Below are 20,283 nucleotides of genomic sequence, written 5' to 3'. Positions count from 1 at the left end.
CCCATGGGAAATTTCATAAAAATAATTTCACGTGCCCATATGTGGCACAAAAATAGCTGAGAGACACCAGATCTGATAGGGAAAATGGACAGATGACATAGTATCCAAATGCTCCAGCCCTCTAGGCTTGTGTAAGTGGAACCGTGACCCAAATTCCATGAGTGGCAATAAAGCCATAACCCTAAAAAGATAGACTAGTTTTACTTCTATATGATAGAAGGGGCCTAAAAGAGAAAGTAAGTTTTGTTAGAGAGTGTCATACATCATGTACACTTCCGTCTGGAAACAGACTTTACGTCTGCAATACATGTATACAAGGATATTTATGTAGTACTAAAAACATTCTAATTGTCCTTCAGTAAGAAATCACAGTGCATCCACACACTGGAATACTTACAATATAGTCATATAGTTAGAGCTATATGTGTGATCCCATTAATGGGAACAAAAAGCCCTGTGTGTATGTGTCTGTGTTTAAGTGCATGGGAAAGGTCTAGAAAGATGCACACCAAAATATTGATATGGTAATCTGGGGAAGTAAAAGGGAATTTGGGGTTAGGTGAAAGGGAATTCTCACTTTTACTCTATATTATGTTGTGATTTATGTTGTTATTTTTTAATTAATTTATTTATTTTTTAAATTTATTGGGGTGACAATTGTTAGTAAAATTACATAGATTTCAGGTGTGCAATTCTGTATCACATCATCTATGTTGTTATTTTTTTTATATTTTGATCAGATTTCACATGATCAGATTTGTGCATAGATATTGTTTACAAAACATTAGCTTACTCTAAGTTTTGGTGAGAATGCAATTCCAGTCAGCCCATCGTATGCCATCCCTCTTTTTAAAACCCTTCAAGGTTTCCTACTGCTTTGGGATAGACTGCTGACTTTTTAATGTGACTTAAAAAGGGACTGTGTTTTCTTTTTTGGCTTCATTTCTTCACTTCTTGATATTATACCTAATACCAAGGGGGCTGGGAAGTGCCATCCTGCCATGTGCCTACAAGTAATACTGGACACTTTTGGAGAACAATACTAGTTCATGATCCTTTTTGTATGCAAAATACACTCAGCCCTTGCCAAGGCTGACAACCCCAAAATTCTCCCATTCTGTCACAGCATGAAGCTCAAAGTCCAAGAACATTAGTTGATACCCAGGAGCTACTGTAATTTCTACTTGCAAACCAGTCAATTCTCAGTTAACAGCCAACAACACGTTACTAGAATTGTTTCTAACACTTGGGAAAGAAGGACTGTCTCCCAACCCAGCAAGTGTCTGACAGAGCAGAGAAGTCTGCCCATGTCAGTGAAACTGTGAGGCAGGCAGTGTCTGTAATCACAGCTGCAGCCAGAAGGGATGTCACCCACCTCATACACTGCTCCTTGCAACACTTTTTCGTTGGACTTTTTAGGACCCCACACTCCTCTCATTTTCTTCTTATTTCACTGCCTATCCCACAGTCTTTCCCATTCCAATAAAGGGAAACTCCAAAACCTTAGCTTATCCCTGCCTGTTCTTTCTCTCACATACCACATGCCATTCATTATCAAATCCGTGAACTCCACCTTCCAAACATTTCCAGAACCTGACCTCCACTGCTTCTCATTACCTCCACTGTTACCATCCTAGTCTGAGCCACCATCATCTCTCACCTGTGCTATTTGCAATGCTCTCCTAACTGGGCTCTTGGCTTCTGTCCCTGCCCACCTACAGTCTCCTCTCAACACAGCAGCCACAGTGATCACAGCCCTCCTCTGCGCAGAACCATCAGCGCTACATCATCTGACCCAGAACGGTCCTATAGGATCGAGTCCCCTGTCATTTATTTGGTCTTGTTTCCCATCACTCTCACCCTTTCTCACTCAGCTCTAGCCACCCTGGCCATCTTGCTGTCCCTCAAACATACCAAGATTGGTTTCACCTCAAGATCTTTACACGTCCGGTTTCCTCTACCTGGAATGCATCTTCTCTCACAAATCTGTGTGACTCACTCCCTCACCTCCTTCAGATCTCAGCTGACATATCACCTTTATTAAAGAGGTCTTCTTTGACAGTCTCATCTAAAACAGCACCCCTGCCAGTGTCCCCTCCCTGAATCATTCCCTCGCCCCTGCATTCCCTCCTGTTTATTATTCCTTCTATGTAACACTTATCATCTGAACATATTTGTTTATTCCCTGCCCCTCCACTCAAATGTAAGTTAGTTCCATGAAGGAGGCGTTTTGTTCATTTGTTTCCCCAGAGCCTGGAACAGTGTCTGGCACATAGTGAACTTTAAGTAAATATTTACTGCATGAGTCACTGACCTCACCCTGTGTTGTGTGTGGGAACAGAGCAAGAAAAGAGAGTAGGTGTTGGGAGTTTGGCAAGAGGAGGCCTGGAAAGGCCAGTGAGGAATACACATGACACAGCTGAAAGACCTTGAATGAAACAGAAGAATCTGGAATGCTGGCGATTTCTCTGAGGAAGAGTTGCTACAAATCAGATTGCTGTGATTTCTCCTGCTTATACTCAGAGGCCTGGGAAATGTGGGTTACAGTGTGATAGGTTTAGTTGGACAGATTTTAACGATTTTAACAAATGGATATGTTTTATAGGAAAAGCTGGAGATCTATGACTACACATTGTGGGTAAGGGATCAAAGCTAGCAGAGAGCCATCCTTTGATTCTCAGGGAGAGAGCAAACTTTGAAGTTCATACTTCAGTACCCAATCAATGGCATCTTTCTGTCCCCTGGTGGCAGCACAGCTAAACTGCACAGGAAGATACATTCCTTGGAGAAGGCAAAACAAAAATGTCAAGGTTAATATTCCATTGTATATATGTACCACATCTCAGCCGTAAGAAAAGATGAAATACTGCCATTTGCATCAACATGGATGGATCCTGAGAGTGTCATGCAAAGCAAAGTAAATCAGATAGAAAAAGTCGAGAACCATATGACTTCACTCATTTGTGGGATATAAAACTGAAAGCAACAAAGGAACAAGACAAACAAACAAACAAAAACTCATAGACACAGACAACAGTTTAGTGGTTACCAGAGGGTAAAGGGGAAGGGAGGTTGTAGAAGAGGGTAAAGGGGGTCAAATATATGGTGATGGAAGGAGAACTGCCTCTGGGTGGGGAGCACACAGTGGGATTTATAGATGATGTCATACAGAATTGTACACCTGAAACCTATGTCATTTTACTAACAATTGTCACCCCACTAAATTTAATAAAAAAGTAAATTATAAAAAAAGTCAAGCTTATAGCTCTCAAAGCCTGTAGCAACCATAAGTGTGTGTGCACGCATGTGTTTGCTTGGGATAAAGATCTCCCAATGTTTTTCCCCCGTGAATCTGCCATGCTTTCTTACTCATGTAACTTCAGCATCAAAGGAGACCAGTTGAATGGAAGATATTCCCCTGACAGTTAGGTTTGGATGTAAAACACACCCCTTGCTCCAAGCCCTAGATAAACTCCTCTCACAACCACGTGCGAAATGTGTTTGTAGAAAGGATTTCTCTTGTGGCTGGGAGGTTGGCATAGGCAGCCCCTCTAACTTAGGAGTCTACAGCTTTAGGATGCGCCTGTCTCACTCCACTCCCTTTTAGTCTATGAGTCTGGGCAGCCCTGACTTTCCCACTGAGACTTCACTTGCTGGAGGCATCTATACCTCCCCCTCGATTCTTCACCGTGAGCTTCTAACTTCTGCCTAACAATATATTTCTTACTCTTGGGTTTGTGTGACTGAAGATCTCATCTCTAAAACGTATCCTGATCCCAGTTGACACCCAGCTAATGGTTCCCTTAACTTTACCAGGCAAAGGAATCACCAGAGGAGAATGTCAAAAATGGAAAATTCCAAATCTTCCCCACCTCGCCCTCCAACTATGATTTAGAGCATAAGGATGGAGCCTGGGCATTTTCATTTTATCCAGCACTTCAGGTCTCCTCACTGTAAGTGGACTGTGGATGACATTTGGGAAACATGGGCCAAAATGGTAGTATAAAAGAGGGTTCTGGAGCCCCTCCTCTGACACTGCCCCGAATCCCTAAAAGCAGAGTCAAGAAATTTGCAAATGTCGTATGTAGAATTTGGTCTTCTCATCAGATATGTTCTGCGTGCTGACTTGGAGACAAGTATGACCCAATGTTGCAAAGACTTCTGGCTGCAGCTACTGATCACTCTCATTCTGTCTTCTTGGCTTCAGGATCATGACCAGCTTTGGCCAAGCTTCCTAATTGAACCTGCTTCCTTGCTTGGTGCCAGTCTTAAGCACTGGGTTTTCTGTTTGTCCCATTTCAGTTCCGTAAGTCCCGATAACTTATATCATGAGGGGGGAAGTGCCAGAGACACTCCTGGACAGATGCAAAGTGTTAATTTGGCATTAAATATCCATTAGATGGATAGGTTTGGATTTTTTTACTCCATGATATTAAAGTTAAAAGGAACCTCATCCATTTTATAGATGAATAAAATACAGCTTAGAAAGGTAGAATGATTCCTTCAAGATCACCTAGCCAACTGGAGGTAGAGCTAGGACTAAAATGTAGGCCTTTTTACTCCCAGTCAAGTACTATTGTTGGGAGCGGAGAGGCAAAGCTACATTGATGAAGCTGATCCCAGGGAATAGTGTTCCCTATGAGTTAGATACCTTAACAAACATTACTCAGCTCAACAAATGAGAAACCAAACGCTATGGCGTCCTTCGTTGCCATTGGGTTCTTCACCTGCCTCCCTAGCCTATCAGACATGGGTTCCAGAGAACTCAAACTGCATTATACCTCTTACATTTACATATTTCCCTCCTACTTCCATAGTAATTGCTGCGGTTCGGGATAGTCAGCCAGAAGAAACTGTGTTGCAAGTTCTATGCAGCACCCCCCACACACATGCACACGCACAATTTATGCACACACAAACATACACAAGCATGCAGAATTATGAAGAACGGGGCAGGTATGGTATCGTGAGCAGGACAAAAAGGGCAGGCCCAGTGTGTATCATTTTTGTGCTTTGTTGGGGGAAATATGCTATGATTCACAATTAATTCCATTTTAGAATGAAGAATCGTAAGCGCTGGCACAGGATCTCTGTAGCCGTGTATGTATACGTTGTATATTTATACAGGGGAGGGAAGCTTGCTGTTTTCAAGAGTCTTGTTTTCTCTCCTCTTAAATTACTATTATTTTAAATTTATTTTTAAGATATAATTTTTTAAGTGGCTAGGAAACACTCCTTACTCTAATGCAGGGGTCGGTAAACTCTGGCGAACCTGCCAACTGTTTTGCGGAAATAGTTATATTGGAATACAGTCACACCCATTCATCCTGTGGCTGCTTTCACACTAGGACAGCATACCTGAGTAGCTGCGAAGTCCTGCAAAGTCTCAAATGTTTACTATTTAACCCTTTACAGAAGAGGATTGCTTTCGTTTAATTTTAATTTTTATTTTTTGGCTTAAACAACAGAAATTTATTCTCAAATTTCTAGAGGCTGAAAAGTTCAACTGCACTAGCAGATCTGGTGTCTGGTGGGAACCTGCTTCCCGGTTTACAGATGGCAGAAAAAGGGATCGTTCTGGGTGGTGTTCTGCATGAGCGTTACTGTGACAGCCTATGTTGGCTCGTGCAGTTTAACCCAAATCCCTAGTCTACAAAGTTAAAGGTTAACGAAGGGTCAGTACAGGCCACAGTCTAATAATTTTCATGGCGATTTTCTCCATGAGGCATTACAGAGGATGAAAATGAATCTACAGAACTTTCATCAAGAACAAATACTGCCTCATATAAAACTGTGCCCTGAGAAACCCAGATTGAAATATCTCAGGTTAGAAGCTGGCATACATAAAAATGTATCTAAAAAGATGAAGCATTCAGTAAAATAAAAAGGTCTGTATTTTGGCGTGAAGAAAATCGAATACATAGTACTGGATAAACCCAGGCATCAGATTCCTTGATATGGTTAGGCAGAGCTGCAAAGAAACTTCACTTTTAAAGGATTCCCAGAGTGGGGTAGTTGCCCACATTTTGTGTCCTAATGGGAAGGAACACAGTACCAGTGGTGCTGCCAGTGCTTGTACAAAGTGCCAGCTTTATCCCTGAGATCCTTAGAAGCCATGTTGGGAAGACACTCTTCATGAAACAATTAGGGGCTCTTTCTAATGAGGCCTGGGTTGTCAATATACCCTACATATATCCAAGGATGACATGGATGACATTAAGTGGGACCACAGTGAGAGATACACAGTTTACAATTAGACAAGGTGGGCTAGAATCTCCTGGACCACTGAATCAACATATATAGATGGTGGTCATCTAACTCTTGGCAGGGCTGAATGCTTAAGATCCTTTTATAGGGTACTTTTAATAAACACACAACGGTCAAGTTTACTGAGTTACTTGACATTGAAACTATAAGCCTCTTAAGCCACTTTTCTTTGGTGTCTGCTATAAGACCTAGTTTCTTTGCCATAAAGTCACAGATTTTTCTCCCATTTTCAAAGAGCTGTTATCAAGGATAGACAAGGTTTTTTAACTCAAACTTTGACAATATAATCTCCAGCATTGTAAGATTACTTTTAAAAATGGATAATAAATGCAGGTGGTGAAAATGCTCTCAGTGACTCATACATAATTAGATAACACCCAACTGGGAGAGAAGAGCAAAAAAGTACTTTTTACTAGAGAAACTGTAATGAGATGTTGCCATCATTTACGGCAGCATATTGGTACTATACAAACATAAAATTACAGCTTTACAAAAATCCGAGTTAGTACTTACATTTGAATACCCTAATTTTTCATACTTGAAGTCATTAATTTAAAAAAATGCAACAATTCAATTGCAAGTTGACAAACAGGACAAAATTCCTTGCCAAAAATAGTCATTAAAAGCTAATGAATAGTTACATAGTATGTTTTACCCTGACTTTCTTTTAAATGAAGTTTTGTGTTAAAATCGTAAAATAAAGGGCATAAAACAGTATCTATTAATTATGTTTTAATGGTGAATGCTGGGTTTGGGTTGCTATTTTAATGGTATTTATTCTGTACAATATATCTATGTAGTCCGACATGCATTTCTCTTCCTCATTCCTATTTAGAGTTTCTTAGAGTAAGCACAATGCCATTTCTTTAACAATTCAATGATCATCCAGAAGCAAAAGTACAGCACAGGAAGATAATCTTTATTATATTTTAGCTAGAAACAGAGCAGACAGCGAGTTCACGAGGTATTTTTGATTATTATTCTTTTAAGATCAGGTTTCAATAACAATAATCAAAATGAGTCTTAATTGCACAGATATTTTGGTCACTATTATAATCTTCAAGGGCACTAAAGCCAGCAGCGTAAAGTAACACAAAGGTAATTAATGACTATGAGAATTTTCGACGTTCCAAAAATGTAGATCACTACATTAAACTCTACACTTGTATTTTCTTAATATTCTTAAACATTGAAGAATTATTGTTACACAGCAATATATCAAACATGCACATAGTATTCCTACAAGAATACTATCTTAATATTATCAACATTAATACTAAGCTATCCTTTCCCCCCAAAATTCAATGAATCATGGTTCCACTCCCTAAATGTATTAGTGTTAGTGGTAATACACAAACTTGATTTTGTTTTCAAGGTTACATAGCAGATTGACTTCACATTAGGTGGCCAGCTGTGTACCCTAATTTTTCATCTTGCACTTTCTTAATAAATTTAATGACATTTCATAAGCCCTGAGATTTTCAATAACCTGCTAATGATTGTATACTTTTAATTTATACTTTATTCCATTTAATTTGAACCCCATATAATAAGTATTTAAAATTATTTACAAATGTAGTGGTAACAAGATTTACTACTTGTACAGTTAGACTACTAATAAGGCCTTTTAAGTAAGAGTTGCATATTTTAATGCATTTTTTTTTTTACTTGCTAGGAGCAATTCTTAAAATTACATCTATGATTCTCTGTCAGCAATGTGCTTTTCATTTTGCTTACTTCTACATGGATAACCAGATTCACTTTTTTCCTCTCTTGTAAAACAACACTTTTTTTTCCTTCCCAAACATAAATGTTAGATGTCTAATTGAACAGGTGCCAAAAGAAACTTAGAATTTGAACTACCAGTCAACTATAATGACTACGAGAAATATTCTCATAACAGGCATTCAATACATGTTACATGTGAAATGTGTGAATTGTAAGGCAGCTGTTAGTCATATACTTTTCATCATATATGGTAACTCATTTTGTTTAACTAGAGAATTCAGGTTACCAGATTTAATTCGCCCTCAAATGTAAATCCAACAATTTGAAAATTTAAAAACTGTTTTAACAGTTCTCAGAAAAGGTAAACAAGTTAATAGTAGTTGCTACTGTAACATTAGTTGATAGAAAAAAGAACAATTTACTTTTCAGTAAGTCATACGTACAACTGAAAAGAAGAAATAAAAAAGCTAAGAAGTATTAGCTAATTATTATTTTCTCCAGATTTATCCTTGCAGCTGTTTTTGTTCAGATATTTATCCCTGTTAACTTCTCTGAAGCTGAAAGAGAATTTTATTATCTGAATAGATTTCCCCATCTCCTTAGGTACATAATGATAAGTGAAAAGGTGGTATAAATATACGTGTAAGATTGTATTTTCATGTCATGCCATTTTTCTGCATTTGTTTCTTGTTGACAATAATTTTTTCCTATTTAAACGATTCTGTACAGAATATGAGATAATCTGCCAATTTACAATGAGATTGCTTGCTTATAATATTCAGTTTTTGTAGATAGCTTTGAAGCATATTGCACATGTGTCATCTAGCACATTAATAAGTAACTGTTATTCTTTTTAGAAAGGATACACTGACAAATTCAAAGCCAAAACATTTTTAGTCTGTCACAGGACAATAGCAATGGCAAAAACATTGACAATACAGTTCATGGTTCGGTTCTCCCATCTTACGGTACAGGTTCCTGAAAACACACACAAAAAAGGACCAGCAAAACATTGAAATTACCAGAGAATATATGTACATTTTTCATAGGTTTTAATATCTTGTTTTCTGCAATCTCTTAAATCTTCACATTTTACATTTGTCTGAAAGAATACTTGTTAGTTACTAAGTACAAAGCAATTCTGTGGATAAAGTCTTTTCAGAATTTAATTAGAGATAAATAAGCATTTGATAAAAAGTACACTGTTTGACTTTGTTAGAAGTTGGATTTTGTTTGAATCAGCTTAAGGTCTCTTACCATCAGATGTGACATCCCAAAAGCATGAGCTGGCTGTGTGAAAGCCATATGCACTTCTCTGGACCACGGCACAGGTCACTAAAAATAAAATCACAGAGCGAGGACACTTACAAACAAAGGAAAAGATATCCAAGATCTAAGTGTTTGAGTTCAGAGCTTTACAAGGTGTAAAAGTAACAGAAAAGAAAGCATTCAGGAAATGGATTGAAAAAAAATACGCCTCTTATCTTCATTATTTATTACCATGATTTTGTCCCCACTGGATCCAGTCTGTTTGTTGCCCATTGCCATAACCACTGGTGATTGTAGTGCAGGTAAATTCTGGGCCAAGGTATGGGCCTTGCCTCATGGGCATAATTCAGGTACCGAAACAAAGAAAATATTCCACTTTACAAACAATTATTGTGTGGCACGTCACAGTCCTACATGTAAGGAGGCATGGGGCTACTGAAAGGAAGACAGTAGAGTTCAGTAGATTTCAGTGGACAGAGATAACTGATGCAAGTGTTAAAGGTGACGTTATCAAGGAGAAGTACATGGTTGGCAGGAGCTCAAACTGCTTTCAAGTAGCAAAAGATCTCCATCTTTTAGGTATTATCATATATTATCTTTTGATGAATAATTCAGAAGTCCTTCATACCCTATTAGTACCAAGTTGAGTGTCTATCATCCATTTATATTCTCCAAATTCAGAGAAAACCACAAGGACAAAGGGGAGTAAACTTGTGAAGAAGGACACCAATACTTACCAATATATTTATAAGCTTTTCCCAGCTTAACCAAATGTGCTAAAGATTGTTCCACTATGCTTGCGGTCCACTGGTTGATGTTGTCCTGATCATAATCTTCACCACCCAAAACCCCATCTATACACTGAAAGGGCAGAGGACAGTTAAACAAATTATACACAAATTGCAGCAAAAATTTATTCAAAACACTGAATAATTTATAACCTAATAAAGCGTCTTAGAAAATATGCATCTGGTAAATACTCATTATGCACTGTCCCTAATTGTTTAAGAATTTTCAAAGCATTTCTGCATGCATTATCTCACTCTACGGGATACTATGGGCTACACAAAGATAAATATGTAAAGGACATAACCTAGCAGGAAGCTAATAAAATAACTGTAACACAGGGAAAACTACTCAAAGGTGGTAAGTTATGTCATAAAAAGATTATGAGGGGTGGAGATTTTAAAAGGTTAAAGAATGGCTTTGAAACAGGTGGGATTTGAACTACTGTGTTTCCCCGAAAATAAGACCTAGCCGGACAATCAGCTCTAATGCATCTTTTGGAGCAAAAAATTAATATAAGACCTGGAATTATATTATATTATAATTATATTATATAAGACCCAGTCTTATAATAAAATAAGACTGGGTCTTATATTAATTTTTGCTCCAAAAGATGCATTAGAGCTGATTATCCAACTAGGTCTTATTTTCGGGGAAACACGGTAGGTTTTAGATGCTAAAAAGAAAGGATGAGACCAATTTAAAAATTTAATTCTCAGCATTTCAGATCTTCTTCCCCAGCGTATGTCCTCAATTTGGCTCAAAAAAACTCATAAAAAAATTAATTCTCATGTATAATAATTACATTCTCCTTCATATTATGTAATTGCTTAGCTATAAAACTAGCACAGCTAACACTAAAAGTAAATCATCAACAAGCGATACTTTCAGGTGCCCAGGAAAGGGAACGTTAAATAATTTTCCACAGTGCTTACTTGCATCCACTTTTGAGACGTGAGTGAGAGTATCACGATCTTAGGTTTTTAATGTCACTGCTGCCACCTACTTGCTGTGTGATATTTTGCAGGTGATTTAACCTCTTGAAACCCCTAGTTTCCTAATCCTTAAAGTAGAGATAACAGCCTGATCTATTCAGGTTGTCGTGAAGATGGAATGACATCATGAACACTATGTGCTCAAACACAGTGACTGCCACAGAGTAAACACGTAAATAATGTCAGATATTATCATCCTCATCATTATCATTATTGCTGCTTATTTTATTTTTCCAGTTCTATTGAGATGGAATTGACATATAACATCATGTAAGTTTAAGGTGTACAACATGATGATTTAATACACATATAGATTGTGAAATAATTACCATGATGAGGCTAATTAACAAATCCATCTTTTAACACAGTTACTATTTTTTTGCATATGGGGTGAAACATTTAAGATCGCCTCTCAGCAACTTTTAAGTATACAATACAGTATTGTTAACTGTAGTCACTATGCTGTACGTTTTACCCCCAGAGCTTATTCATCTTATAACTGGAAGTTTGTACCCCGTGACTAACACCTCCCCATTTCCCACCCCCTACCTCCCAGCTCTTGACAATGACCATTACACTCTGTTTCTATGAGTTTGGCTTTTTCAGATTCCACGTATAAGTGAGAGCATACAGTGTTTGCCTTTCTCTGACTTATTTTGCTATTATTTTATATTCAAGTGATAGAGTCTGGATAATAAAGCACTCATTTATGTATAGAATCCACCTTAATCTCCCTCTAAATTGCAGCTTTCATTTGCTACAATTATAGTAAAAATTCAGAAAGGCACTAATTAATACAGAATGTTAAGCTGGATAGTATAAAATCTTCACTAGTGATGAAATGTAAAAGGAAAAGTTAAATTTAGAGGGGTTGAAGAAAGGAGCAACACTTGAATTATTCTCCTAGAATGTTCAATAACATGACAGTTACGAGGGCCAATGGCCCAACGGTCAGGGCAACAGGGTTTTAATTCTGGCTTTACCATCCCCAAGCTCGTGACCTTTGGGTAAACCTCCTCCTCTCCCTACACTGCCTTTACTTAATGGGAAACTAAGAGCACTCCATTTTCTTTGGGGTTATCTAAATGACAGAAAACATCAAGGGGCTGTGGATCACACTGTAAACAGCCCTGATAATTACTATTAATTAACATTCAGCCTTCTTAATTTTAGCAGTAACCACTAGGCCCACTAGATAATGAGGTCCTTAATCTGTCTGTATTCCCAGAGCCAAATTCAGGCCATGGGCACATAGCAGACACTCGGTAAATGTTTGTTGTTGAAGTAATATTGGCTTTGATAGACTCTTTGGGCATCCGAAATCAATACTACTTTAGACTAAGTTCCACGTTAATTCCATTTGTATCACTTTTCTTTGAGAATTTGGGGGCAAATTCTGTTACTCACAATAAATAAAATATATGCATATCACTGATAAGTGAGTGGCTGTAAGACTTCAAAGGGAGAAATATTAGCATAGGGGCTCGAGCAAGAAATGTAAGGAAAGAAAATAAGGAGATCAGCAAGAGATAAGGAAAACAGAAATACCTACTGAAACTCTATAATCATCTAGGAAGTGCCAAAATGTTTAAAATAGTTCTCTCTCTCTCTCCCCCCTCTTGCTCCCCCTCTCTTCCTCTCTTCCTCCCTCCTTTCTGATGCCTCATCAGCAAAGAGTTGGCTTATGGGAAAATAGGAGGAGGGAAGAGAGTAGACGTGGAGCTGAAAGTCACATGTAGCAAACCTGAGATTTCTTTGAAGTCTCATATTTTATATAAAAACTTCAAGTGAAGCCTGCTTTTGACTCCATAATGTGTCAGAGTTTGTTTTTATGTAAAAATATTTTCAGTGAAATTACTTGTATTACTTAGCACCCTCTTGCAAGTATTTAAGTAAAACTGATGCTCTAAAACGCTCCCAGTGGCTCCTAGCCCCATGTAGCCACCACCAAGTATGCGTATCCCAGTTTAAGAAGCATGGTTCTTTTAATTTAATAAAACATCAAAGTAACACATGTACATCATTTAAAAAATCCAATGGAAAGAGAAGAACTTACAATGAAAAGCAAGAATCCCCTCCTCGCCCTTTCCCATCCCCAGCCCCACTCCCTAGAGGAAACAACTTCAGTGTACAACTGTTTTCATTTCTGCTAAGGGTTACTTAAGTATCTCCAAATAGTGTTTTATCACTATTTCTTGATTTACGAATTATAGACAACATCCCTAGAGCTCTTGCTGAGATGAAAATTCAGTTCCCTCAGACCACCTGCCACCTTCTTCCCCCTTTCCTTCAATATATTGAATTTGCTATTTTTACTTGAATATATTTGTCCCATTAGGAGCACGTTTCTCTTCCACACCTGGCATTTCCTTCCACACAGAGGATTTTTCCTTAACATTCCTGGCCTCTTGTCCCACCTGTTATGATTCCTCCTCATGGAGGTGGAGTGAGTTACCTGGTTGGTGAGTGACAACAGTTGTTCCACCATTCTCGTTTGGGAGAGCCAATCTCCCAAATGCCTTGGATATGGGTATTTGATTTCTCCTTCCCTCTCTACCCAGACCAAGGAAAAGCATCAGCCTGGCTATGTGTGTCTTTGCTGACTCAGTCTTTCCCATGGATGCCTCTTCCAATGTCTGAACTGAACAGGCAAGGAGTTAGCAAAACAAACTCCAATCTCTAACCCAGTGTTTACCAATAACAAAGGTGCTATTTTATTCTCTGTCTAGTGACTCTTGTCTTTGCATTTGGCTCAGAATGTGAGTAAAGAAGATACTATTAAAAGGCTCCTCAAATACTCCAGCATCCTTTTCTTCATGTTCCATCAACCAAGGACAGTCCCTCTTGACTTTCCACTTTGAAAAATGAGGTTGTTATCACTCCTGCCCTTCCCATGACCACCATCCCCTCTTCCACCTCCCAATTACCTTCATTTGTGCTTTTGTATTGTCAAGGTATTAAAAACATTTGCATTGTGTTTTAAAAAATATTCCTGGGCTACATAGTTCTAATACATAATTGTGAACTATTAAAACATGGCAGGATTTTCAGGTGCCTCTCTAGGCCTCAAGCTGATCCTAGTTGTACAAGGCTAGCCCTGATTGAGTTCTGGGTGAGCTTGTGACCCAGAACATTCAGGAAGGTGAGGCACTGTCTCAGGACAGACTGACAAGTTGCTAATGCCCACAGGGCAAGCCAATCCAGCCCAGACTAAAGACAGGTAGGGCCAGCTCATTATTTTCTAGAATTTGGCGCAGTTAAACATGATTCAGGACTATTAAAAGTGTTCTTAACAAAAACTCATAGACACAGACAATAGTTTAGTGGTTACCAGAGGGTAAGGGGGGTGGGGGTTGGAGATGAGGGTAAGGGGGATCAAATATGTGGTGATGGAAGGAGAACTGACTCTGGGTGGTGAACACAGAATGTGATATATAGATGATGTAATACAGAATTGTACACCTGAAATCTATGTAATTTTACTAACAATTGTCACCCCAATGAATAAAAAAATTTAAAAAACCTGCAATCAATGCAGCAGCTTCAAAATGAACAATATGTCTAACTCACCTCTTTAACAATATTGTGGGCTTCTTCCGCATTGAAGCGAACCTAAAGGGCGAAAACAAAAGATAAAGCTGCTTTCAACAGACTTCCTTTTATTTGTAGTCATGATGATACAGAGAATCCCCTAGGCTGGCCTAGACAGGTATTAGTGACAGGAGACCATAGTGATAGGGGACATCAGGTCTACTGAGGCTGCTAATCCTACCTCGAACACTTAAAATTACAGAATGTTTTCCCCACTTACCTCCCTGTAGATTTTGATTCATTCGGTCTAGGGCAGAGCCTGTGCAACCCTTTTTTTTTTTTTAAGTGCTTTACTGGTGATTTTGATGAATGCCCTAGATTGAGAATCATTGCATTGTAAAGCCCAGGAAACAGCAGAAGGTGAGTATAAAGATGTGTTATCAGTATATAGGAGATGGCTACAGTGAAGTGAGAAGGATATGGTTCATGAGAACAGAATGCTTAATAGATTAATTCAATTTTGTTTTTAACTCATGCTAGGTAAAAATGTAGCTTCCCTGAATAAAAGATTATGAAAATACTTGATCATTCTAAATTAATATCACCTTAATACTATATAATACGTCTGGCAACTTAGTCTTTCCTTTGGAGTGACTTGATAGACTGCTGAGTTAAAAGCGACTATTAATGACATGTAAGTGTTCTAGAGTAGAGAACTAGGCTATGTGATAAGATTGAAATCTATACCAAAATTCTTCAGGTAATACATGATTTGTTTCCATGGAGACATTTTCAGGTGCTTTATGACATCATTTTTGTAAATCCCACTATACAACTTAAAATTAGTTCAAAAAACAAGTAAATTCTGAAAATAAGTATTGTCTTAAATATCAATGTAAAACATTTTCAACTTAATTACGCCACAGAATTCCCCAGCAACAAAGGAATAAAAATACTCTGAATAATTAGAAATATTATGAAAACAGTTCTCACATTTTGACCTTATTAAAATGATCATTTTACCTTACATTAAGGTCCTCATCTATTTTCAAAAGTGGTCTACAAATTAAAGTATGTCCATTTCACTTTGATTTGGAAGGTCACAAATAATCAGGATGTACTGGGTGGCTATGGTAACACATGTAATTTTATTTCTTTTTAAATATACTATTTGGGAAGTACTGCCATACAGAACCCTCTTCGGAGTCAGGAGACTAGCACTTGCTGGGGGATATGCCTGAGGGTGAAATTGCTCGTGGCTCAATTTCTAAAATAAGAATACCACTAACTTGTAAGTATGTATGCTACCTGCATCCCAGAACTGATTCATTTAAATGTGGTTTTACCTTCTGCAGAAGCCCACATCTTCAAGATGGGTGGACCAGAAACCCCGTTCTTCCAGGCTAATAATATATCATTTTCTGCTGTGCCTCCACCACGTGCCTACTTTTTTTCACCACACCATTCACCTGTGGCTACCACTGGACAGAAAACGTCTTTGTCTATTCTGCCTTTGCAGGCCTGTCACAGGATATGCTGGGATCCAATAGGCCTCATCTTCCTACTGGTTCATGTGAAGCCAGAGTGGTAGTGGTGCAGTCAGAGGCCTGGGTTCAAATGGAGCATCTGCCATTCCTGGTCTTTTAAACTTTGGGCAAGTCACTTAGCCACCATGAAAGTCAGAGTCCCCATCAGTAACAGTAAGATAACTGACATCATGGGGTTCTGGTAAGGATGTGGGAAGCCTGAGTCAGTAAGCAAGGGTACATAATCCATAAAGCACCTCCTTTCGACCAAACCAAGCAAAGAGTGTCAGGGAGCTGACGCTGCTCTGCCATCAAGGCCTCGCACGCAGGGAGGCCACACCTGCTTTGGGGACACCAAGGGATGAAGGAAACAGCTGGGAAAACTGGTTTCCAAGGCCTGCCCTGCAGGCGGGCGGCACCCACCACCCCAGCCACACCCCATGCATCCAAGTCAGGCCTTCCACCCCTTCGGCCCCCACCCCACTGCGGCCCCAGGCGCTCCCAGCCATCCCTGCGCCCCCACCCCGGATTCTCAGCCCACCCTCCGATCTTTGGGGTGGGAGACGGGCGGGGCGGATCCCCGGCCCGGAGCAAAGGACCCAAGCTCAGAGGACGCTGTACCCCGATTATCAGGGCTGCCTGGCGCCTGGAGACCAGCTAGCCGAGACCCTGCGGCGAGGTGGGGGGGGCTGGGGGGCGGGGGTCTCTGGGAGGCGGCTGAGGGGCGGTACCTCGTCGCAGTGGCGATGGTACTCCTCCATGGTGGCGCCGACTCTCCCGGGGGGGCGGAGCGATGGGCGGGTCGAGCTCCGCGGCCGCGCACTGGCCTCCGGGGAGAACTCGCCCCTGTTTATGTCCTGGGGCGGTACCCACGCAGGACTCGCCTTTGTGTCGCAGCGACGACGCGGCCTTCCTGGGACAGCGGCAGGGTTCCGGACGGTGGGAGGCCTCTCCCCGCTGCCTCCGACCTTTCTGAAAACAAGGGATGGGTGTTAAAAAGCTGTGAATTGTGCCAGTGTAGATCAGATGGGGTGACCTGGTGTCAGTCAAACTCCACGTGATTGGTTGAGTGCTCGGTTCTGTGGTTATTTGCACATCTTTGTTCATCATCATCCAGCAAATAAGTGTAGTTAATGCAGTGGTGAACAAGCTACTTTGATTTGTCCACTTACTAGCTGTGTTACTTGGAAAAATTAACCTCCCACAGCCTCAGTTTTCTCACATGAAAACTTAAAATTATACCTGTTTCATGGTTGGTTGTAAGGATCAAATGAGATGCCTTATATATAACTCCTAAAGTAGATGCTTCTACTCCCCTCCTCCTCAATGACTATCTAAAAAGAAATATTGTATAGGAGAGAAGTTAAAAATACCCTAAAATTATAATTTTTAGCCGAACAATGGTTACATTTATTTAAAAATAGTAAGTTCCAGATGATCCCAAGGATTTCCTCCTTTAAATCCACAACTACCCAGCAGGTTTGGTTCTGTTACCATCATCCTATTTTTCAAGATGCAAATTTAAGGAGAAGAATGAAACTTAGAAGGAGCAGGGCATTTGGGACAACTTTTCACCTGGTTGTGAGAAAATTCAAAGGCTTTTGCTGGTGGGCCAAGGAATAAAAAAGAAGAGATCTCCAGTCAGAATCATACTCTGTTAAGACTCCAAGGACCACACCCCTCCATGGTAAGGGTGTAAAACAACAAAGATTGACCTTACTGGGACAGAAGCTCAATTTTAAATCACTTCAATCCTTGAAATTGAAGTAAGGCGATCTACCGTGTTTCCCTGAAAATAAGACCTAGCCGGACAATCAGCTCGAATGCATCTTTTGGAGCAAAAATTAATATAAAATTAATATATAAAAATTAATATGATATCTTATATAAGACCCGGTATTATATTATATTATATTATATTATATTATACTATATTAAGACCCGATCTTATAGTAAAATAAGACCGGGTCTTATATTAACTTTTGCTCCAAAAGACACATTAGAGCTGATTGTCCAGCTAGGTTTTCTTTTCAGGGAAAAAGGGTAGCATTGCTAATTCCTCTAGCCATCTTTCAGAGGCAAATGTAAATTCTTTCTGGAGGAGGAAAACATCATGCTAGGCCTCAAAGTAGATATACAATTGTTCGCATACATCATCAGGTGCACAATAAAATATAACTAGATGCATAAAAAGAAAAAACAACATTATCATAATCCACAGATACTGAAAACAGCTTAACCAGCGATCTAGATGGTGGAATTCTGAGAAATAGACTTTAAAATAACTGTGCTTAATGTATTTAAGGAGACAACATTGAGAACTGGAAAGAACTGGAAGCTATAAAAAGTATCCAAATGGAATTTCTAGAAGTGGGAAATAGGGGTGACTGGTTAGCTCAGTTGATTAGAGCGTGGTGCTGGTAGCACCAAGGTTGCCAATTCAATCCCCACATGGGTCACTGTGAGCTGCGCCCTCCTTTGAAAAAAAAAAGTGGGAAATAGTGTAACCAAAATTAAAAACTTAAAGGATGGGTTCCATAGTATTAGGTTGCTGCAAATGTAATTGCGGTTTAAAAGGTTAAAAATAATTGCAAAAACCGCAATTACGTTTGCACCAACCTAATAGTTTAGGCAAAGCTGAAGAGTTAATTAGTGAAATTTTGAAAATAGGCCATAAGGAAATATTCATAATGAGGCATAAATGAATGTAAAACATGTGAGAAAGCATAGGGACACAAGGAGTACCATGAGAATGTCTAACATACATAATTGGAGTTCCAGAAGGAGATGAGAGACAATGGACAGAAGCAATATTTGATGAAATAATAGCTGAAGATCTTCAAAAAATCATGAAAAGAACTTTATTAATCATAGTCTCTACAGGAAGCAGACAGAACACTACAAATGTAATAATTCATCAAGGATTTATTTACAATGATGTGTATTTGGGAGGTGGGTATGGAAGATCCACAAGGAATAGTTCAGAGACATGATACAGTATACTTCTTTTGCCCCTGAACATTCACCCTCTTGACCAGTTACAGAGGCAGGAACTTTTATAGCTCTTTTTTGTTACTTGATCCTTACTTGCCTTTCACTCTCTTATATAAAGGATCATGGCTAATGTTTTTTATTTCAAGTAGTTATATGACCAACTTGTTCTTACATTAGAATGACACAGTACTGATGGTTTGCCTCTAAATCTCAAGAAGCATGTTTTAAACTGATCATCTGTTACATTTATATGGGCCCTGTGATTGGCAATGTAACATCACCAATGCGATGATGGATCAATGTCATGTTATACAATTTTGGAGGTTGAGAGATTCCTTCAAACCCACCATGGAGGCCTTCTAATTTTTTAATGCATGTTCTTATAGTCAAAGCTCTTAATTTATGTACATTTTTTCTAACTGTGCTTTTTAAAGTTATTATAAGATGCCAGATGACTCTACAATCTTTATTAGCACTTTTGTTGCCATCGAAACTAAGTGCTACAGCCACTTGATCTTACTTGCATTTCATCCTCTGGTGACAATGTAAGTAATCATGATGTCACTTCACACCATGAATTACTCATGCCCCATTGCTTCTCAGCAAGAAGATTATCCTTGTGCTCCTTGAGTATAGGAACAAGAGTTACATTTGAAGATCTACTTCCTCAGGGTTTACTTCCTAACATCCTGTATTAGTCAAGGTGCTTCAAAGAAACAGAACCAGAAAGACCAATATGCTGAAAACTATAAGACATTTTTAAAAGAAATTGAAGAAGACACAAAGAGATGGAAAGACATTCCGTGCTCATGGATTGGAAGAATCAACATAGTTAAAATGGCCATATTACCCAAAGCAATACACAGATCTAATGCAATCCCCATCAAAACGCCAATGGCATTTTTTTAAAGAAATAGAACAAAAAATCATCAGATTTGTTTGGAACCACAAAAGACCCCGAATAGCCAAAGCAATCTTAAGAAAAAAGAACAATACTGGAGGTATCACACTCCCTGACTTTAGCTCGTACTACAGGGCTACAATAATCAAAACAGCATGGTCTTGGCAGAAAAACAGACACATAGACCAATGGAATAGAATTGAGAACCCAGAAATAAAACCACATAAATATGGACAGATAATTTTTGACAAAGAAGCAAAAAACATACAACAGAGAAAAGACAGCC

The 20,283-nt window shown here is 39.0% G+C and overlaps 1 protein-coding gene across 1 annotated transcript; it reads right to left on the bottom strand.

Annotated features, from left to right (window-relative positions):
• Positions 1-7,165: 7,165 nt before the first annotated feature.
• Positions 7,166-17,104, bottom strand: DYNLT3 (dynein light chain Tctex-type 3). Its single transcript, XM_033119745.1, has 5 exons — positions 16,834-17,104; positions 14,616-14,657; positions 10,002-10,125; positions 9,253-9,330; positions 7,166-8,973 (listed from the first exon to the last, which is right to left on the bottom strand). The coding sequence occupies exons 1-5, from the start codon at positions 16,861-16,863 to the stop codon at positions 8,897-8,899; spliced, it is 351 nt and encodes a 116-aa protein (XP_032975636.1). The 5' UTR covers positions 16,864-17,104; the 3' UTR covers positions 7,166-8,896.
• Between the last annotated feature and the right edge of the window lie 3,179 nt (positions 17,105-20,283).

This window comes from Rhinolophus ferrumequinum, chromosome X (genome assembly GCF_004115265.2).
Source record: "Rhinolophus ferrumequinum isolate MPI-CBG mRhiFer1 chromosome X, mRhiFer1_v1.p, whole genome shotgun sequence".
NCBI classification, from domain to species: Eukaryota; Metazoa; Chordata; class Mammalia; order Chiroptera; family Rhinolophidae; genus Rhinolophus; species Rhinolophus ferrumequinum.
This window is presented reverse-complemented; position numbering and strand designations above follow the sequence as displayed.

Coding starts and splice junctions, on each gene's coding strand:
- DYNLT3 (XM_033119745.1), bottom strand. CDS start 16,863: ATGGAGGAGTACCATCGCCACTGCGACGAG. Junction 10,126..14,615: donor CCCACAATATTGTTAAAGAG/GTGAGTTAGACA, acceptor CTGCCCTTTCAG/TGTATAGATGGGGTTTTGGG. Junction 8,974..9,252: donor TTGGGATGTCACATCTGATG/GTAAGAGACCTT, acceptor GTGTGTTTTCAG/GAACCTGTACCGTAAGATGG.